Source organism: Accipiter gentilis, chromosome 3, assembly GCF_929443795.1.
Source record: "Accipiter gentilis chromosome 3, bAccGen1.1, whole genome shotgun sequence".
Taxonomy (NCBI): domain Eukaryota; kingdom Metazoa; phylum Chordata; class Aves; order Accipitriformes; family Accipitridae; genus Astur; species Astur gentilis.
Window position 1 is genome coordinate 35077140 of NC_064882.1, and position 20331 is coordinate 35097470.

General features: G+C 49.1%; 2 protein-coding genes across 3 annotated transcripts in view; both read right to left on the bottom strand.

The window, feature by feature from the left end:
• Window positions 1-6456, bottom strand: part of CRMP1 (collapsin response mediator protein 1) — a 50633-nt gene extending 44177 nt beyond the window's left edge. Inside the window, exon 1 of one of the 2 annotated variants that reach the window (XM_049794667.1) lies at window positions 5909-6456. In XM_049794667.1, the coding sequence (XP_049650624.1) occupies window positions 5909-6280 (372 nt within the window). In that variant the 5' untranslated portion in view covers window positions 6281-6456. Of the gene's footprint in view, window positions 1-3192; window positions 3568-5908 lie in introns of those variants that run through there. The other variant, XM_049794676.1, reaches the window with a different exon arrangement.
• Window positions 6457-12364: 5908 nt separating this feature from the next.
• Window positions 12365-20331, bottom strand: part of C3H4orf50 (chromosome 3 C4orf50 homolog) — an 81903-nt gene continuing 73936 nt past the window's right edge. Inside the window, exon 15 of the mRNA XM_049797209.1 lies at window positions 12365-14762. The gene's annotated coding sequence lies outside the window, so the exon portion shown is untranslated. The remainder of the gene's footprint in view (window positions 14763-20331) is intronic.

Genomic DNA, 20331 nt, shown 5'->3' on the forward strand with positions numbered 1-20331 from the left:
GTTTAGTGCATCTCTATTTTACGTCACCCAGAGACTGGTCTGGTGCTTTGAGTACAGAGGTCCTTCCCACAGCAGTTACAGTGAAAGGGGCCCAGTTTCTCCAGTCTGACACAACTAAACGGCACCTTACACTGGAGCAGTGCTGGTGGTGCTCATCTAACAAGAGCAAGCCTGAATGCTGCATGGGATGCATCAAGGGCAGCAGGAGAGTCACAAAGAGGATAAATTGCAAGAAGCATGAATTTTCGGGGGCCGAAATGAAAAAAACAAAAGGCAGGTGAAATGAAATGAAAAAAAGCAGGTGCAGACTTGGTAAATGAGAGCAGAGAGATGCTCAGTGCTAAAAGGGGGCCTGTCTGCAACACAATGTCTCTGCTGTCCTAGATACTTCCAGGAGAAAGAGGAGAAGGGAAGGCAGGAATAAAGCTGCTTCAGGGGAAAGGGGTGAGAACAAGGTATCAGTCAGACACTGCTAATAGTCTGAAGGAGTCAGGAGGCGAGGCACAGCCAGACAAAGCACAAGGAGGCAGTTATGCCCACGTGCACCAAGAGGAATAACCCAGAAAGGACACCACAGGGTTATCTTCCCAAGAGGGGTACCTGCTCCCACGCTGATCAGAGCTGAAACCAGCCTCTGCCTCTTCCTTCACAAAATTCCTGATGCGCAGACCTGACCCACAGCAAGGTCCCGGAGGGATGTTTTGGCCAGGCACTGATGGCAGGTAGCGCCTGTGGCTGGACGCTGTGGCAGGATTGTTCCTGTTCTTGTGCTCTCAGGACGGCTCCTGGCCCCATGCAAGGAACACAGGCTTGGTACAGGAAAATCCACAGCAAAGGATCAGCACACAGGACACTGTCAGAAATTAGTTTCTCACTATTCCAGTGAATCCAGGAGCTGGTGTAGCTCCAAAAAGCAGGAGTGTAGGGGGTAACAAATGACATTTTTTTATGATTTCATCATCGCTGATGTTGTTGCATAATTTTACAGAGCTATCACATTTCCTCAGAGCCCAGAAGGCTTGAAGTTCCAAGCTGTATTTCCTTAGCGCCAGGATGAAATATCTAATTTACCATACTGGCATGGGGCTTTCAGAAGATACACACAGACAAATCCGGTGGGCTCTTGTGGGATGGGCAGCACGTACAAGGTACAACACAGAGCGTCTGATTTGCTTTTGCTGGAGGAGAAGAAAGGCCAGAAGTGTAAAACATTAAAATAGAAAAAGGCAGTCCAAGTCTGATGCCTGCCAACTTGACTAATGTTAATTTATGCCTTTGATTTGGTCACAAAACTCACTAGTGTTAATGAATATTCATTTATAGCAGCTTCAACACATCCCATTTCAAAGAGACCAGGCTGAGGTTTGGGCTTTCTTCTTCCCAGCAATCCTCTCACCAGCGCAGAGAAGGAAATTTGTGAGAAGTGAAGAAATTAAAACTAACTGTTGATTCCAAGGCAAGCACTTGCAGTTCTTCCAGTGTCTTCTCTTACTCCGAATTGGAGAGCAAGCAACCAGCTATGGGTAGGAACCTGTTACGCTCCAGCTGCAAATGAAGGTCAAGCCGCTCACAAAGCACCCGCCACTCACCCAGAGGGCAGCCAGGGCCTCCCCGAGTCCAGAGGTGCCCTGACTGACCCCAAGTGACACGACGCGCTGAGGACCGAGGCGAGAGGAGCCAGCACCCAAAGAGCCGCCGCAACACCCAGGCTCAGCCTTGGCCACCAGGCACCGCTGCCTGTTGATAGGGGAAACCTGTATAAATGCAGCACTCCGATATCATAAAACTCTGCTTTTAGAAGGAGGCCCTTCCCCTCCCGACCAAATATTTCGGCTAAAGGATTTCTTTCTTTTCGACATTGAGAAAACCTCGAGGTGCTTACAAGCCTTGTAACACCGGCTCAGATAATGCCTTTAACCATCAGGTTTGCTCAGGAAGGTGCCACACCCACCAGTCAGCCCTCTCGTCAGCCACCGAAACTTGCCCCGACGGTGCCAGCTTTCCTGGGAAAGCTCCACGAACCCAAGCCCCTCTGAGCTCCCCCCGCTCACCTCTGCCCCGGGTGCCACAGCAGCAGTGACCCCCTCACCCACTGACCCAGCCCCCCAAGAGGAAAGCAGGCGCTCGCCTGGAGACCGACACGGGTGCCGGGGAAAATCTCTGCCTGACCAAACTCTGGGGGAGAGGCTCCCTGAAACCCTCTCCCCACCAGCTCTGCCTATTCTTTATCCCCAGCCCCCGTCGATCCGGTGTATCTATGGGAAACAATATGCGGAATCAAAGGACCCAGATCCTTTCTTTCTGGGACGGAAAGCATGCTCTATTGTAGTCCTGCTCGGGGATAAAAGCATCTAGCGGGAGACAGGCACAGCTAGCAAGAGGATGGTTACGATTAACTCTTTGACTTCTGATCCCCACCACGTCTGGTGTATTAATAGCGCGCAGAGGTGTCGGTGCCGGCATCATGGCGCTCTTTGATTTTCCACGCTTCCCCCCAGCCCACCCCCACCCCGTTTGCCCACCTCCCCGCACCCCCAGCCCACCCTGCCCCACCGCCCCCTGCCCCCGCCGGAGGGCTGCGCTGCCCCTGCCCGCTGCCGAGGAGGGGGGGGGGCGGCGGCGGGGGCACGTTGTGCTGCGGCTCGTCCCCTCCCTCTTTTGTTCTGCCTCGCCCGGCGGCCGAGCCTCCCCGGGCCCTGCTCCTCGGGAGGGCGGCACCGCCGCCCCCGGCCCCCCGACCCCCGGCCCCGCCAGCGCCGGGGCCAAGCTTCCCCCCCCCCCCCCCCCCCCCCCACCTCCGCCGGCCCTTCCCTTCCCTTCCCTTCCCCGCCCCGACCCACCGCCGCCGGCCCCAGGCTGGTGAGAGAGCCCGCAGCGCCGAGCCCCGGCTGCGCGGAGGGCGAGGAAAGGGGGAAAAAAAAAAAAAAAAATAAAAAAATGGGGAAAAAAAAATGTAAAATAGAAAATAAAATTCGGATTTAAAATGAAAGAATATCGCCGCCAGCCCGGAGCTCCGGCAGGAGGAGGGCAGGGCACCGGCGCCCGCACCCGCCCAGCCCCGGGGAAGCTCGGCCGCGGCCCCGCAGCCCGGCGGGCTCCCCGCCGCCATCCGCGGGGCACTGCGCGGCCGCGGCGCCCCCGCCTGCCGCCCTTCCCCGCCCCGCTAACAAAGGAGCGAGGGGATCCGCTTACCGTTATGTGGGGGATGCTCTTCTTGCCCTGGTAAGACATGTCGGCTCTCGCTAGCGCCGGGCGCACGCAACACACCCCGAGGAGCGAGCCGAGCCCGACGCAAAAATCTCGGCGGTAGTAAGAGGAATAATAATTCGGAGCCCGGTGGGGTGATGGGGCGGGGCGGGGGCGACCCGGCAGAGCTGCGTAATGGAGGCAAAGTTTCCTCGCCCAGAGGAAGGGGAGCCCGGCGAGCCCGGCACCTTTTTTTTTCCGGCTGCAATAAAACAGGGACGCGGCTCCCGGGGGGGTCGGCGAGCGCTGCCTCTCCCGGCGGCAGCAGCGCCCTCCCGGCTGCAGGTCGGAGCGGGATTCGCTCAGCTCAACCCAGGAAGCGTTTCCTTTCCTCCTGTCCCCCACCCCTACCCCCTCGGCCCCCCTTCCCAGCCCATCAATCCAGCCGGAGCCTCCCTCCCGCCCGCACCGGCGCTGGGAAACGCCGCCCTCCCGGCTCCGCCACCGCCCCGCTCGCAGGCTGAGGTCACCGGCGGGGTCCCACGCGTGGGCTCCCGCAGGGCGGGGACCGGGGCCGGGGTGGGGGGGTGACCCCCGGGCGGGGGTCCTACCGCGCAGCACGTGGCGATGGCGCTGCCCTGCTCTGTCCCCGATGGCGCTGCCCTGCTCTGTCCCCGTAGCTCTGCCCTGCTCTGTCCCCGTAGCTCTGCCCTGCTCTGTCCCCACGGCCCTGCCCCCGATGGCCCTGCCAGCTCTGTCCCACCGATGGCTCTGACCCCAACAGCTCTACCCTCCTTGTCACTGTCCCAGTGGCACTCCCCGCTCTGCCTAGTCCCCAGGGAGGGCCTGCGGGCTGGCACGGCACAGCACAGCACAGCCCAGCCCGGCCAGGCCAGGTAGGTGCTATGCCAGCAGCTGCTGGAGAGGAAAAGCGGCTAATTGAAACCTTTCCGTCTGTTTTTGACTCCCGGAGTGCCGCCCTCCACCCGCAGCGCTTGATCAAGGCTCCGTGAACAACTGCAGGAAGGGTAAAAGGCGCTGCAATGCTGCGCCCAAGTTAATCCCCCCCCCGAGGAGCAGCCAGGGGCTCTTAGCGCGCACACCCCTGCAACACACGCACAAATACAAGGCATTTCCCACCCAGGCCGCGTCCCTGACACATCTGCCCCGAAATCGCCATCTGGAGCTTGCAAAAAGCTCTGGCCACTGCTGCGCAGGGGTCAAGCACGTGGCTGCTGCGTACAGTGCACCTTCCTAAGCCAGTGACCAAATACTTTACCCCCAACCTCCTCCTCACCCCCCCAAGTCCAACCCAGAGCCGGACAACTTTGGAAGCACGGGGAGATGCGGGGAGGTAGCATGAAATGCGTTCACTACCCAAAGTCCCAGGCTGAACTGGGAAGCAGGGAAGATGGAGAGGAGGCACCAGGGATGTCCCAGAAGATGGGGGCTGTTCGGGGTGTGCCGTACCCTCCCGACCGCCCCGGGGTCCTGATGGAAAAGACATAGGGGTTCAGGTGAGCTGGGGAAGGGAAGACTGCACTGCAGCTGGCAGCCTCTGAAGGCAACCCCGAGGTCATTGCAGTGAAGCGGCACCGTCGCAGCCTCAGTGTCCCACCAAGCCCTGCCTGCTCGCTCCAGTGTCCCACTGCAGCGGGCACCCACCGGGCTGCACAGGAGCCTACGTGGCACCTGCGCGCAGCCCCCTGCCCGGAGAGGACCTGTGCCCCGTTCATGCTCGAATTGAAGAGAGGCAGAGAAGAGCGGAAACTCTCAGCTTAGCCTGTGGAAAGAGCGGAGAGCATGGACAGGCCATACAGCCTCCAGGCTGGGTGCTAAGGGACGGGGTGCATCTTATGCAGGGACGTGACTGCGAGGCCGCATTTCTTTCTACGAGGAAATCAGTGACAGCCCGGGTTCCCAGGAGAGCCAGCCCCCCCGGGTCTGCCTCCAGCCTGCGTGCCACACGCAGGGGTAGGATGGAGGAGCGCAGCTGGCAGCGGCTAGCCAGCCCCGCCGGCCTCACTTTTTTTCCCAAAGTCTAGAATATGAGTGCAGGTTGCAGCCCCAGAGGTGGAGGACCCCCCGGGCAAAGGTTCCGGCTGATCCTCCCGCCGTACGCGCTCCCTGCCGGGGAGACAATGAAGGCGCATGGGGAGCCCGGGGGGAGCCAGGGGCAGAGCCGGGGCCGGGGCAGAGCCGGGGGCTGGGCCCGGGACGGGCTCCCGGGAGTTTTTCCCGGCCAGCCCAGAAGTGCAGCGGGGGCTGCTTTGTTCCGGGGGGCGGCGGGGAGGCGCCGAGGGGGCCCGGGTCGCCCTCCAGCCCACCCGGCCCGGGCAGCGTTTTACCGGCAGGGAGGGAAACTCGTGGCCATCACTTACAAAGGGAAACGATTTCGGGGGTCGCCCCCCCGCCCCCGCTAAGCTCAGGCAAGTGAGATAGTTTTAGGGGCCAGCCGGGCTCTTCCGATAGCATCACCGTGCCGGGGAGGAGGGGTCCGCGCCTCCCCGACCTTCCGTGCCGAAACTCCCCCGCGTCCCCCCCGCGCCGGCGAGCGGGGCTCTGCGGCACGGCTCGGCACGGCACGGCTCGGCTGGGCTCGGCTCGGTTCGGCTCGGCACGGCACAGCTCGGCACGGCTCACCCCGGCACGGCTCACCCGGCGAGCGGGGGCGGCGGCTCCCGCCCCCCCCCCCCCCCCCCGGGCCCGGGGCCCCGCTCACCTGCCCATTGTCCTGGCCCTGCAGCAGCTCTTTCCCCACGGGGTATCTGATCTCCACGCCAGGGGTCTTGTCCTCCCGGTCTCCCGGGGAGCTGATGACGGAGCCGGAGACCTCGCTGATGTCGCTGGCGGTCTCGCTGTAGTTGTCCCCTCCGTCCAGCATGTCGTGCCGACTGCCGCTCCGCGGGGTCCGGGACCCCTTCTTCCCCACGCTGTAGGCGTCGAAGTCGATGGTTTTGTTCTCGTAGGCCCCCTCCACGGAGGCGAACATCCCCCCGTATTTCTGCCGCGGCGTCTGGGCTGTCGTACCCGGCCTAGCTAGATACACAGGCAGGTCATCTTCTTTATTCCAGTTCCTCTTTCTCTCGGCCATTCTCGCTGTCCGGATCTCTCCCTCCCTCCCTCTCTCTCTGCCTCCCACTTCTCTGCACCTTCTACTACCGGGATAGGCTGCTAGTGACCATAAAAATGAATGGATGGATGCAGCAGTGGCGGAGCTGGGTTGGCTGGTGGGATCTTTCCCTTAGGGAGATGCAAGCGTTAACTTCCCTCCCCCCACCCACCCCCCGGAAAAAAAAAAAAAAAAAAAAAAAAAAAAAAAAAAACGGGGGGAAAAAAAAAGAAAAATAAGAGAGAAAGAGAGAGAAAGAAATAAATCCAAGCGGGATTTAAAAATAGCCGTGTTAGTAAAGAGCACGTGAAAATAAAGTACAAAGAGCGGAGAGGAGAGGGTGGCAGAGGCAGGTGATTGGAAAGCCCTTGACGAATAGGAAGAGCAGCAGCAATTCCCAGAGCAAGGACCGCAGTGCACACGCTCCCCCGGTATAAAGAATGATCCGGAGGGCGGGAGGCAGGGGGAGGAGGGAGCCCGCTGCCTGCACACACAGCCGGGGCAAACGGGGTCCTTCCCGGCGGGCGGACGCCAGTCACCTGCTGCTACGTGGCTTCGAGAAGGAGGGGGGGGGGGGGGGAGGGGGGGGAAGAGGGGGAAAAAAAAAAAAAAAGCCCCAAATCTCTCCGAGCGAGCCGGAGGGAGTTTCTCCCACTTTGCACACTCGCATTCCCCCCGCCTCCCTCCGCAGGAGGAGGCTGCGGCGGTGCCCGGGCGGGGGGCGCGGCCGCGGCAGCCCGCGGTGCGGGGTGGGGGCGGGCCGGTTCCGCGCTGCCCCCCCCCCCCCCCCCCCCCGCCGCTCGGGGTAGGTCGGCGGCCGCAGGGGGAGGGGTGGTCGGGGTTGGGGTGGGGTGGGGGGGAAGGAAGCACAACCAGCCCCAGGCCCCCGGGGCTGGGGGGCGGGGGGGGGGGGGGGGCTGGGCTGGCGCTGCCCTCTCCCTGCCGCAGCAGCTGGTGGCCGGGGCGGGGGGGGCGGGGGGGGAATGTGCCTGCGGCCCCGCTCCGCCCCGCCCCGCCCCGCCGCCCCCGGCCGCCGCCCTCCCGCCCGAGAGGGCGTCCGACCCCGCGGCGCGCCGCGCAGGCAGCGGGCACGGCGGCGGCGGCCGGCCCTGACACGGAAGTGATCGCGCCGAGCGCTTGCCTGCGCCGCCGGCTCCGCCACCGGGGATGGGGCGCCGGGCGGGGGGACGGGGCCGGCGGGTCGGCGGGAGTCTGCAGCCGGCGGAGCAGGGGGTGCCCGGCCCGCCGAGCCCCGCGGAAGGCCGGCGGAACCCCCCGCGGAGCCGAGCGGAGCGCGGAGCGCGGCCCGCCCCCGCGGAGCTGTCCCTTCAGCACCCCGGGCCGCGTCCCCCGGCGGGCAGCCCCGGCCGGCTCTTGCCGGGCTTTCGCTTGGGCAGAGGAGAGGCGACCCGGAGCTACCCTGCGGCGGAGGGCTTCCGTTCGCGGGGAGGGATGCGGGGTCCCACAGTCGAGGAGGGTGTTTGCTTAAAGCCGGAGGGGTGCAGAACGCGTTACCCTCAACTCTCCACACAGCCCACTTCTGAAAGCCCGTCTTTACGCCTCCACCTGCCCTATAACGCCGGAGGAGATCCTCCACCGAAACCCCACTTGTGACCTTGGTCACTCCCCTCCCGCACACGCAGCCGGCCTCAGACAATTCTGACGGGCTCTGAATTACATAAGGGACATTTTCTATTGCTCTCAAGTAACACATTGGAACAAACTGGCCTGAGATTGATTAAATGACTAAGCGCATTTGAAGCAGTGGATCAATCACAAGACCCGTTTTCTTCTCACGTGCAACATGGTTATGGCATTTGAATACAAGCCCAGCCACACAGAACTATCCTCTATGGCCCACAGGCATGCCCGCTGGTCCCAGCACGAGAAAAATCACAAGCTATAAGTTAATCAGGAAAAGTGGGGGGTTGAAGACAGATGCCCCTGGGATCTCATCACAAGCAAGTCCAGATAACCGTCTTTCTCATTAACAACTACCCATGGACCAAAACCGTGTGAAAAAGCGGTGATGTAACATACCTGAGCATTGCCAAAACACATCAAAGGAAAACATCTTTCTTTTCTGCACTTGTTATCATGCGGCGGTACCTGCTGTCTTGAATGCCCTGTGTGTGCATTCAACGCTGTGTGTGTTGTTTGCACGAGGGCAGTTAGGAAATTAGTCAAAAGTTCACCGATCTTTGGTTACTAACACACTGATTTTAGTAGTTGCAGCATCCTGACTGACATTTCTGAGCATATATTGCCCAGGATTCCACAGCTCACTTAATGAACCGTGCTACCACATTAACACATTAATATCCTATGGAGGTTTCGGTGGTGTGTGAAAAAAATTAGGTATAGCTTGTAGGACAGTGCTCTGTTGCTTCCTTAAATTCTTCTCTTGTATGTGGGCAAATATTGATTTTTTGCTCCTGATGGTAACACTGAGATTTATTGATCATGTTGGGGGAAAAAAAAAAGTCAATTTGTTACTCCACAGGACACCAAACCTTGACAGTTAGTGAAATATGCAGGTGGTACATGGACCGTGACGTGTGACCTGCCTGTCTTCGTAAGTATTGGAAAAATTATTCATTTTATGAGATATTTCTTCGCAATCAAGAGATAATTTGAACCTCCAGAAAAAAATCTTCTGCTGGTCCCGTAGTAGGTCCAGCGTGTTGTACATAGTGCATGCGTCTGCTAAATGAAGAGCGTCTTTTATCTAACATCCATAAGGCTAAAAAAGATGGACTCTGTTTACACGTGGGATCTAGTTAGATAATATTGTTCAGGTTTCCAGAACTGCTCAGGTTTTTTTGAAATAACAAATATTAATGCTATTTGTTTCAGTATGAAGCTAGGACATTAATCTTAATGGTGATACATAAGGAGACCACAAGACTCAGACAACATGTCAAATCAGTGCTTTGGAAAACAGCATTAAACTTTCAAGTTAGAAATGAGCATAAAATCATATCAGAGTCTTTGCTTTAAAATGGATTTTTTTCATATTGTAACCCTCAGTTTATTAAAAACTGTGTTCTAAGTCAACAGATGCATACTGTTCTTCTGCTCACTAAGAGATAAAACTGCAGTTTTAGGTGCTAGAGAAGCAGACCCAGTTACAGCCTGGTACCCTGTCACTCTGCAACTTTACCTAAAAACATGTATGCAGCTTTGGAGGAAAGTATTGCTTTGGTATATTCTCTTGCAGACACTGCATCTCATCCTGTTTTGACATAGCTTGATGAAAAGAGGACAGAACTTGATTGAAAGTTCACCATCTTCCTACGGGACCTTTATTCCGAATAGACTAGACAGAGAGTGCAGAAAACCTAGAGACATGCTTCCTTCACACAATAAAAACCTTCAACAGAAGTCCAACAAGAAAGATATCGTTTACCAGCCTGGGTCCAGTTGTAGCTGGAACTCTTCTTGAAACAGTGTGAACATCATGAGCTAGAACAGGACTTTCCTGGTATAGGGGCTCAGAGAATAAGCAATGTACATTTTGCACCTACTTTTGCTATTGTGCATTTTACAACAGAATCATCAGACAAAAAAGGCACGAACAGCCCAAACGGAGTGAGTGTGAAAGAGACCCAAGTTTTCTTTCTCCCAGAGGAGTGACTTGAGTCGCTAAGTCACTGAGGCAGTCTCCCTCTCCCTGCTCTACATGGCTCTTGTTTCTCTGGCTGCAGTGTCCTCCTCCCCCCCCCCCGCAAAGCCCCATCCTATGGCCTGGTGATTTGGACGGTCTCCTGACACGTAGGAACCATGGATCCAAAACCCTACAAGCTGGGGAAGGCTCCAGTGTCCCGCTTCCTAAGCAGTGATCCAGCCCGCAGTATTCTGCTAATTCATATTAATTCTGCTAAATCAGCAAAAGCTGAATGGCAGCTCCTCCACGAAGAGGAGCGAGAGCTCAGGCCTAACACTTTCCTTACCCTGTTAGAAGACCAGGTGGCCCCTTCTTCAAAATGGAGACTGCCTGGGTTGCTATCCACGGGTACAGTTGTATTTACAACCATATTTCAGAAGCTCCGCTACTATTTTAGAGTTAAAATAATTGAAATTATAAAGGTTTTAATTTAAAATATGCATACATTTATTATACAAAATTATACAAATTATACATTTAACTAACATAGAAAAATACATCTTGTTAACAAGATAAAATGTCAACATATCTTACATAATTTAAGTGAGAGTTACAAATCTGTGATAATCATCAAGTAGACTTTGTGACTTCATTACAATTCTGTGTCCTCCTTAGTTACACTGAAAATTAATACATATATACAGTTGATATCCATGACAAATGTCTGAGAGTGGAAATCTTAGCTGAAAAAAAGTTATCCAGAAGGTTTTAATGGAACAGATTAAAACAAGAATGGCTTTTCTCATACTATTGAAGCTTCTCACTTAGCCGAGACCAATTTGACACCCAGTTACAGGGTGGTCATGGGTTGGAGTTTACATTTTTTTGCATTTATTTACAAACACCCCTCCCTCCCCAGTCTCACTGGTACATGTGCTTAATAAGTATCACACCATAAACCCCAGTCTTTTTGTGCATTCTTTGGCACCTCTTTAAATGGATCCCAATTTGTGGCCCTAAACAACTGCTCTTCACGACTGCTGGTCACCATCGCACTGTTGGCTGTGCAAAAGAGTTAAATAGCTGCACAGCGCTAGAACTCAAAAGGCAAGATCTCCATACATTGTTGATCCCAGATTACTCATTAATACCTCAGGAGGTGGGGAAATATCTTTGTTTCAGTCAAACAAATATGTGCAGTAAGTCTTTGCTCCTTATTTAATTTACACGTTTTCTTTTTCCAAGTTTCAAACAAAAGACAGAAGTGTAATTGATAAAGAAGCTATAAAAATCTGTTCCATGCTGGGTCTTGTCTTACATACTGCGAGCCATGTAATGATTTTAACTATTTACATATTCTTTAAAACTTGCTTGTCATCACGGGGAGCAAAACAGAAGACCACCACCACTCTGATTTTCAGGCCTTCATTTCCCCCCCACCCCTCCTTTTTTTTTTTTTTTTTTTTTTTTTTTTTTGTAGCTCTCTACCAACAAATTGCTCTTAATTCCTAAAAGATAAAATTTACTCATGAACTCAAACCTTATTCAACTTTTCCTAAGATCTGCTTAGGACCATCAGTGACTACATAAATTGCCTCACACAGGCCTTTTTTGCACAGGAGTGGTTTTCACCTGTTAACTACATTTTCCCTCTTTTTGAAAAAGACCGCAATTCAAAGTGTAGAGAAATGTAGGTTTTGGTCATCGGTTAGTGCACACTGTGCAGTAACCTCTCACATTGGAATTTACATTTGCATATTCATATTCCCATAGCAAGAGTCTATGTTACATAGAGAAACAATAGTGACCAGAGATTTATACCACAGATCCCATCAACTCCACATCAAGGCAGGTCTCCCCAACTACTAATCTCTCTTTTCCTCTTCTGTGTGCATAGACAATATTAAAGAGAGCACAGTACCTAAGTATCTATCATATGTGAGCATTTCTTAAGTAGAAGCAAGCATGAAATCTTGGTCCCAGGGAAGCCAGTGAAAATTTGCCAGTCACTTCAGTGGTACAAGCGTTTCATCCACTACATTTAAACTTTCTCCTTTTTACTTTTCTTTTTTTTTTTTTTTTTTTTTTGGCTTTACCTGCAACTTGCAACTTTCCTAGTATGCATGGATCCCAATGGTAGAACTTAAGTTAGCTATATTTTTAATTCACATCCTATATAAGAAACAGTATACTCTCTTTCCTAACATTTGTGCGGGGACAAAAATTCCTGTCCATAATCCCATGGCTACTGATTTCTAATGCAAGTATGTTTGGAGCCAAAGGCACAATATATTTTAAAGGAATTCTGCTAAAGCAGGAAAGAGGTTTGAACAAGTTTCTGTAATCCTAAGGTCTGTTCCCCCTCTGCCTCCTTAAGGCACTAAAGGATTTCCAAAGGATTAGTGGCAAAACCCAGCATGCACATGCCCCTCCCTCCCTCCCTCCCTCCACCCCACAACCACAGTAAATCCAAATAATAAAATCCTTCATCTGCAAGTGAGAAATACAGGTAGATTTATGAAACACAGATCAGGGTTTCCACTTGTTAAAAGGCCACGAGGACAAACATCAGCCATGCCTTAGCAGGAGGTTTATCCTGGGAACTCTGCTGTGTATGTGAAATATTTCCTGGCAATTGTATTATTCTGAATGTAACGTGATTATCATGCCGGAGTCAATCATTGTACTTCCAGCATCTGCCATCCGTAGTGGTGTGAAGAACAGAATTCAGGATTTAAAGGTTGCGTAAGGGGCTGTGGAAATACTGTAAGCTATATTTTCAAGATCCTGCGATGCTCTATACAGTAGAGTATACATAAATAAGTGAACTGTCAAAGAAATCGTATTTTCCATGTAACACTGCCCATTTTGTCTATTTAGGGTGACAGAAGAAGATTGTATTTACTTATGCAGAACTTAGCAGCATCTCAATTTTGACTGTAAGGAATTTGGTCAAAGCAATATTGTGCATATAAAGCAATCAGAACAAAGTGCCCTATTTTGCATTCTGAGAAAGTTTAACACAAAACAAAGATACATGTAAAGCATCCCCTGGCACATTTACCACAGATAGCACATTAAACAAGTTAACTTCTGCTTAGTGAAAGAAAGCCAAACAGACTCTGTAACGACTAGACAACACTTTTCTCTTCACCGTAAGGCAACTAGAAAATAATAGCTAGGCTCTCTGTCTCAGCTACTAATCTCACATTAAAAATTTTACTGCTTTCTTAAAATAATTTGAGGTAAAGTTGGGATTTTAATTCCCAATCCTCAGCCACATGAAATGCGCCCACTGATCTATCAATTTAATTAATAAACAGACTTTTCCAATATCAGTGAAACAATTTTCATATTAGGAGGTGGCAGAATTTAAAGGAGATCAATCTGGTACAAAACACAAAGAATGAAGCATGTCCTACATTCCTTATGCTAATTGTTTTAAAATGAAACCAAAAGACAGAAAGCCTAAGATGTTATAAAATGGACAGGTCCATTATCAACATTTATAATTTACGGTTGGAGATGATGCATAAAAACTGGGAAAGAGGGATGATGTTTTAGTTCAACACTTAATTCAAAAGTAAGAAGGAAGGTTAAATTGCCTGACTGTTGTGGAAATGATGTATGTTTTCAGGTGGAGAGTATGCAAATGGATAGAAACCTATACATATGTCTTTGCTTTATTTTAAGAACTTGCAGTTAAGCTTCAAGTGTTACCATGCCAACGTGTCATCTTGTTACTAATCATAATCTAGAAATGCACATTACATTAATCTGATCTGGGATTCCACAGTTTATTATCCTTCTGCATCTTTTCAAAGGATATCTGGAATTACTGGGCGAGTAAGCATTGTAAAGACAGTACGTTCTAGCAGTTAGTTCAATGTTAAAAAAAAAAAAAAAAAAATGCAAGTCATAAAACAGTTATCAAAACTGAAAGTGCATTACACTATAAGGGATAGTTTGAGAGAGCAGTACCCACGGCTGCTCTCGTTCAGGTCAACACAAGTATTGCCATTGACTTCAACAGTGCTGCGTGCTTTTAGTTAAAGAAGGAATGGATGGAACCATATGTTCCCTTATGCACAAATCTCATGCCTGCATTCATATCTCCCTGCCTTCACAAATGGGTACTCAGACATGAATAGTAGGGGTTATGGGTGGATAAATCTGTATTGTGCAGTGTGGTTGCAAAATGTGTTCGCGTCACGTGTACTGTTACTAACCAGTGTGCACAAAACCACCTATTTCAGGAAAAGCATGTATGCATGCGAATGCCTTATCTGAAAGTTAAATTCAGTGTGGCCTATTCATGTGGTTGAAATAATCCATCTAGAGTATTAGGACACGGCGCTTTGATGTGCCAAGTGCCTCTCAGTGCACATGAAGTACATTCCCAATTCCTACTTACCCCTGTAAAAATGCAGTTCTGTCTCATTTCCTAAACAGTTTGTACCCTCAAGTACCATGTCCTCAGAAATCCTAACCATCCTAACTCAGATCAAAGGATTTTTCAGGAATGCTCAAAGCCATATGAGGCTGAAGATATATTACATGCCCACACAAGCAGACCCATGAAGACTGAGATCTGTGCTTAACGTGGTAATTTCCTTAAAATGAAAACGCTGAGATCCCAAGAAAACAAAACAGAATGAAAACTCAAACCACACACTGGGTTGGTCCGCGTGGCCAGCTTCCACTAGAGGAGGTGGCTAAAACGTATTAGATGGTAACTCAGGACAACTTCTCAGTTTTTCCCATAATGAAGCAGCTGCAGTCACCACCAGGTCAAAGCACCTTTCATCATTCCTTCAGAGCAGTACTGCTTCTTCTGTGTGACTGATACATTCTTCCCTGGATAAGAGGAAGGAGGAAAAAAAAGGGGGGGGAGGAGAAAAAAAAAGGACAAAAACATAAGATAAATATCTGGATTTTCACAATTTAAGGAATCATTTGTTATTCATTCAAGGTCAAAATTAAACATTTGGGAAGCAGTGTGCCTAGGTGCTTCCACACAAAGATAACATAATGGCAGTGTTAAGTGAACACATTGTAGAAACTGAACTGTTCAAAACACATTGAGACATTCTCCCATGATTTACTGATTTTAAGATGAAAAGCACATCCCATAATCTTCCCTTTTGCTACTCCTTCTTGTAAACAAGTTCTTGTCATCTCTTTATATGGGAATAAGCACTCCCTGCCATCTTCCCAGCACCGTTTCATAATCCCCTTGGCAGGGATCTACAGAAGTAGTCTCATGGATAAAGTTCATCCCAGGGATGACAGCCATCACAAATCCGACCTTCCAAGTAAGTCCTATTTCTATGCCTCTTCTCAGAGCAATATTCATTATTTGAATTCTTCCTCAGATATTAAGTTTCAAAGCCTGAAAAATACTATATCTGGCTTTGCAATTTCCACTGAGGCTGTCATTATTACTGTTAAATATCACCAGTGATGCACTGCCTGCATACTTAACACTGGCTAAAACTTGATGCCTACTGGAGAAACATACATCTTAGTACATCAGGAATATAGGAAATGATAATAACACACAGAATTTTAAAAAATGATATATTGTAATTATTATTATGATAACTGACTGGTGAGAGTAATTAACTGTCATTAGTAACACACGTCCCATTCACCAACATGCCCTCCCAAAAGAGAAAAAGTAAAAACTGAGAAAGAAGAGGGCCTTTATGGCTTGTACTTTAGGATGGAAAGGTTCTTCCAAGTATGAAGAACAGCACAGAAAAAAATGCTGCAGAGTGAGGCAGAGCAATAAAGCAGAGGCCATTCTTTCTGGAGAAGCAGCTGGATGGGATATTGTAGGGCACAAAAGCAGTGAGGTATGCAAAAGTCAGTAACTGAGCCAGGAGAGTGCCAGGTGGACAGGAGCACATGTAGGAGTCCTAGCAATGAGAGGCTTTTAGAGCCCTTGCATACGCCGTAGCTCAGATCTCCATCTTGGATCAGAAGGTGGCAAATGTTCAGACTTGCTTCTGATTCAAAACAATGCCAGAAGCTTTCTGCAGCCTTCTTAAGACGTTATACATTATCTCTGTCTCTGCTGTAGGTGGATCCAAACAAAACCATTTTTTGGAATTTCTTCTCTTTCCATGGTCTAACAGAGCTCCAGACTGTGCTGCAAACAAAGAAGTCCGTTGCAGTTCACTCTTGTCTCCAGGCAAAGAAAGGGAACACTACTGGGGTCTCCATGGAGCATCTTCTCTTTTGATTAATGTCTCTGTAGTCTAAGTGCAATCAAAAGAAGACCCAGCAGAACACACTTAACAGCCTTTGCTATCCAGAGCTTCCAAGGATTTTTCAGGACATCAAGCACTTTCCCTTTTGTAATTAATGTTACAAAGAGAAATATGACTTGGTAACAGCAGAGTTGGTCTCATATTCAGGGATGGTCTGAAATACATTCCTGCCTCTCCCCTTCTACTCATACACAAAGTCTCTTCTCTGTGATCCCATCCCTGTGCACAGGAGTTGGGAAGGATCAGAAGGATGAGTCCCTAGGTCCTTCTAAAACTTAGCCTTATTTTATTCAATGATCATGTATTTTTTTTGCACTTTAGTGATCACATCTTTTGTTATTGTCCTGGTTTCAGCTGGGATAGAGTTAATTGAGAAGAATGTTGATAACACACTGATGTTTTCAGTTGTTGCTCAGTAGTGTTTAGTCTAAAGTCAAGGATTTTTCAGCTTCTCATGCCCAGTCAGTGAGAAAGCTGGAGGGACTCAAGAGGTTGGGAGGGAACACAGCCAGGACAGCTGATCCAAACTGGCCAACGTGGTATTCCATACCATGTGATGTCACATCTAGTATAGGAACTGGGGGGAGTGGGGGTGGGGGGAATCACCGCTCGGGGACTAGCTGGGTGTCGATCGGCGGGTGGTGAGCAATTGCCCTGTGCATCATTTGTATATTCCAACCCTTTTATTATTACTATTGTAATTTTATTAGTGTTATCATTATCATTATTAGTTTCTTCCATTCTACTCTATTAAACTGTCTTTATCTCAACCCACGAGTTTTCTTCTTTTCCTGATTTTCTCCCCCATCCCACTGGGTGGGGGGAAGTAAGTGAGTGGCTGCATGGTGCTTAGTTGCTGGCTGGGGTTAAACCACAACAGTTATCCACTGATTTAAATTTAAACCAAGTTCTCCAGTTTTCCAAAGTCAGAGATAAAGAATATTTGCCAAACATACACTGCTAGACTAGGGAGCATTTACAAATGTAAAAGTCATTATTTGCACAATATTTCCTTCCATATTTATTATTTTTTCTTGAAATGTTAACTGCCAGTTATATTTCTTTTCTTGTTTTTGTCACACTCTTCATTTTCTCTTTCACATTCCTTTCATCCTCTTTGTCCTTGCTCCTTCCTATGTGACGTTATTTATCTCTCCTTTTATTCTCTACTCCAAGTCTTTTTGAAACCTTGTGCTCCTTGCAGTCTTATTTCCTTGGCATATTTGTCCTTCACCCTTCTCTTATTCTTTTTCTTCATACCACTTTTCTAATTAAGCATTATGGCAACATAAACCACTATTGAACTAGTTTGTAATTACTCTGGTCAGGGAGGAAGTCTGTTTTGTGAAATGATTGAGGAAAATAAAAAAGGTCTTCATGATGTCACTTCACCAAAGAAAACTATCAACCAAGCATTTCCAGTGCTTAAGCCCAAACGTGCAGTTTCCAGCCATGCATCACAGTGATTAAAAACCAGCTGAGTCTTTATCAATAGTGGACCTAAGAGTTTCAGCAAGGGCATTTCTGGTTCTCAGAAATTTGCTGGCCTCCCATTCTTTGTTAGAGCTAAAGCACATGCTTGAGCAACGATGCAGAGGCTGGGCTCATGTTCCTTCACATCACAAGCAAAATCAATTTCAGCCACCAACGAAAAGAACTGCTAATGCAGAAGGTCATTAAACAAAACTGATTTCTTCATGACATTGGAGCCTTAAAGGCAACCTTGCAACATAGAAGTGGTAAGACTGTGCACTGTTCTCTAAGCCAGGACTGAATAATTTCCAACATAACAAAGATCAGCGATCCATTTTCATGCACTCACTTGATGTTCTCCAACCTTTTACCACCTCTGTGAGCTGCCGGCATTTTTTTATTCTAGCTGCTCCCAGTTCTCCTCATCTATTCTTGTTCATCACGTGCTAAGTATCAGGAAACTATAAATCATAGGAAGGAACCTCAGATGGTCATTTAGATCAACCTACTCAAAGCAGAGTCAGTTCCAAAGTCAGAGCAGTTTGCTCAGGGCTTACTTAGTCAAATCTTGAAAACCTCCCAGGATGGAGAATGCACAACCTTCCCAGGCAGCCTGTCCCACTGCTGGGTTGTCCTCATGAGGGAAACGCTTTTCCTATATCCAGTATGAACCCCTCTTGTTTCAACTTATGCCCACCGTCGTGTCTCATCCTCTCCAGAGGATGAAGAGCCCAGCTCCTTCTGCCATCTCAGTTACTTCCTCACAGGTTCAGGAAGGCTGTTGTGAGGTCCCTCCAAAGCTGCCTCTTCTCCGGGGTGAACAAGCCTAGATCCCTTGGCCTCTCCTCACAGAACAAGCGCGCTACTCCCTCAAGTATCTAAACTAACATACTTAAGGAAGCTCAGAGAGCACCAGTACTGCCAGCCAAGGCTGTTGCTGTCCTCTGGCCAGCTCAGCTTGTTCGGAGACAGACAATACAAAGAATACAATGATCTGGTCTGCGCAAGCTCATCCACCTCAGCTCATACTGGTGGAACAGAACTAGTGCTGACCAACCGCACCTCCTCCTAAAGAGGGCTGTCCTGTTTAACTCCTCCACTCCAACTAGTTCCTCGGAGAGAAGAGCTCTGTGTCCACTGGCAGGGTCCGAGGTCTCTGTCCCTTGCAAAGCACAGGGTGGAAGCCACCCTCCTCCCCTGAAGAAGGTAGTACAGCAGTAAAAGCTTTGCAAAAAGTTTCAGAGTGTGCATCGAAGTCGGAGAGCAACAAGCCAATATAAAGACTTTAAAAACAAACAGCAGCAGGGGTGGAAGGGAAAAAAACACCAAACCAAAAACAGCTGCAGGAGTGTATACAAATTCCTAAAACCCTTACGGCATCTTCAGAGAGTCCCTATTCTTTTTTTTAATTAATCAAAGAATCATTTAGTTTGGAAAAGACCTTTAAGATTATCAAGTCCAACCGTAATGAATGCACACACAAGATTTTAAGTTAAACAGTTCCTTCCGTTGAGAAGATGAAGACAGAAAAAGGTGGGTGCTATTTTATTCTGATCATCTGAAAGAAGACATGAAATATGGTGATACCAGCGTAAAAACACATCGAAATAATGTCTGCTAACCTTCCAGTTTTCTGAGGTGGGTTTAGGTGGTGGACCATCATGCAGTCCCAACTGCTTCAGTCTGGCTTCTGAATAATATCAGTCAATGCATACTGAGAACATTTCCTCAGTATATAACACAGAGCATCAAAGGTCTGAAGTCACCAGTACACAGTGGGTACTCTGTACCTCAGCCCTGATGTGCGGGGTGGGCACACCATATATCCATTGTTTCATATATAAAGTGAAGAAAGTGCAAAATTCAAGGAATTAATAAAATTTCTTTATAGCCAGCAAGGAAATACCTATTTTTTTTCTGTTATGAACAAATATTTGAAGAAGGTGCTATGCAACACGGGAAAAGAGTTTCTGCTGTAAAATATGAAAGAATCACTCTGCTGTGTCTCTGCCCTTATCAAGGGTCACATATTATCCTCTTGTTAGTATCACTGAAGCATCACTGGCTTCTACCACTGTTCTGGAGCTACAGTAGCATAAATGAAAGAAAATGCCAGGCATGAAAGCTCGTGCTGTTCTTTAATACTTGATAATGAAATTACAGATATTTTACTTGGTCTAACTAATATAATCATGAGCATCCAGAACAATCTAAGGGTCTTAATTAGGATTGGGTAACCACAGTGAACAGGAGTTGCAAATGTGAATCTTACAAATGTGCACGGACAGTTGAATTCACTGCTGTGCTGAGCACCATTCTGGAAGTTAATTTCTTCTGTTAAGGGCCTATCAATATATATAGAAATAATATACTTGCTTTCAAAAAATATCTCCTAGAATAATATCCTTGCAATCCTTTGCATCTTTGAGATGCAAATGCTTCCAGAAGAATCCCGATGTCTAACCTCCTGCTCATCAAATTTTCCACAACTTTGCAGGCAGGCAGCAGTAACATACACACTTATGAGCTCGATTGCTAACCCAAAATCTTGAAAATGCATCCAAAGCAAGCCAGCTTGCCAAGAAGCTTAGGGTGAAACACGTTGATGTGAAGCAGTCCAACAATTTAAAATGACAAACTAGGAAACCTCAAAGTCTGATCACAGATTGTTGAGAACA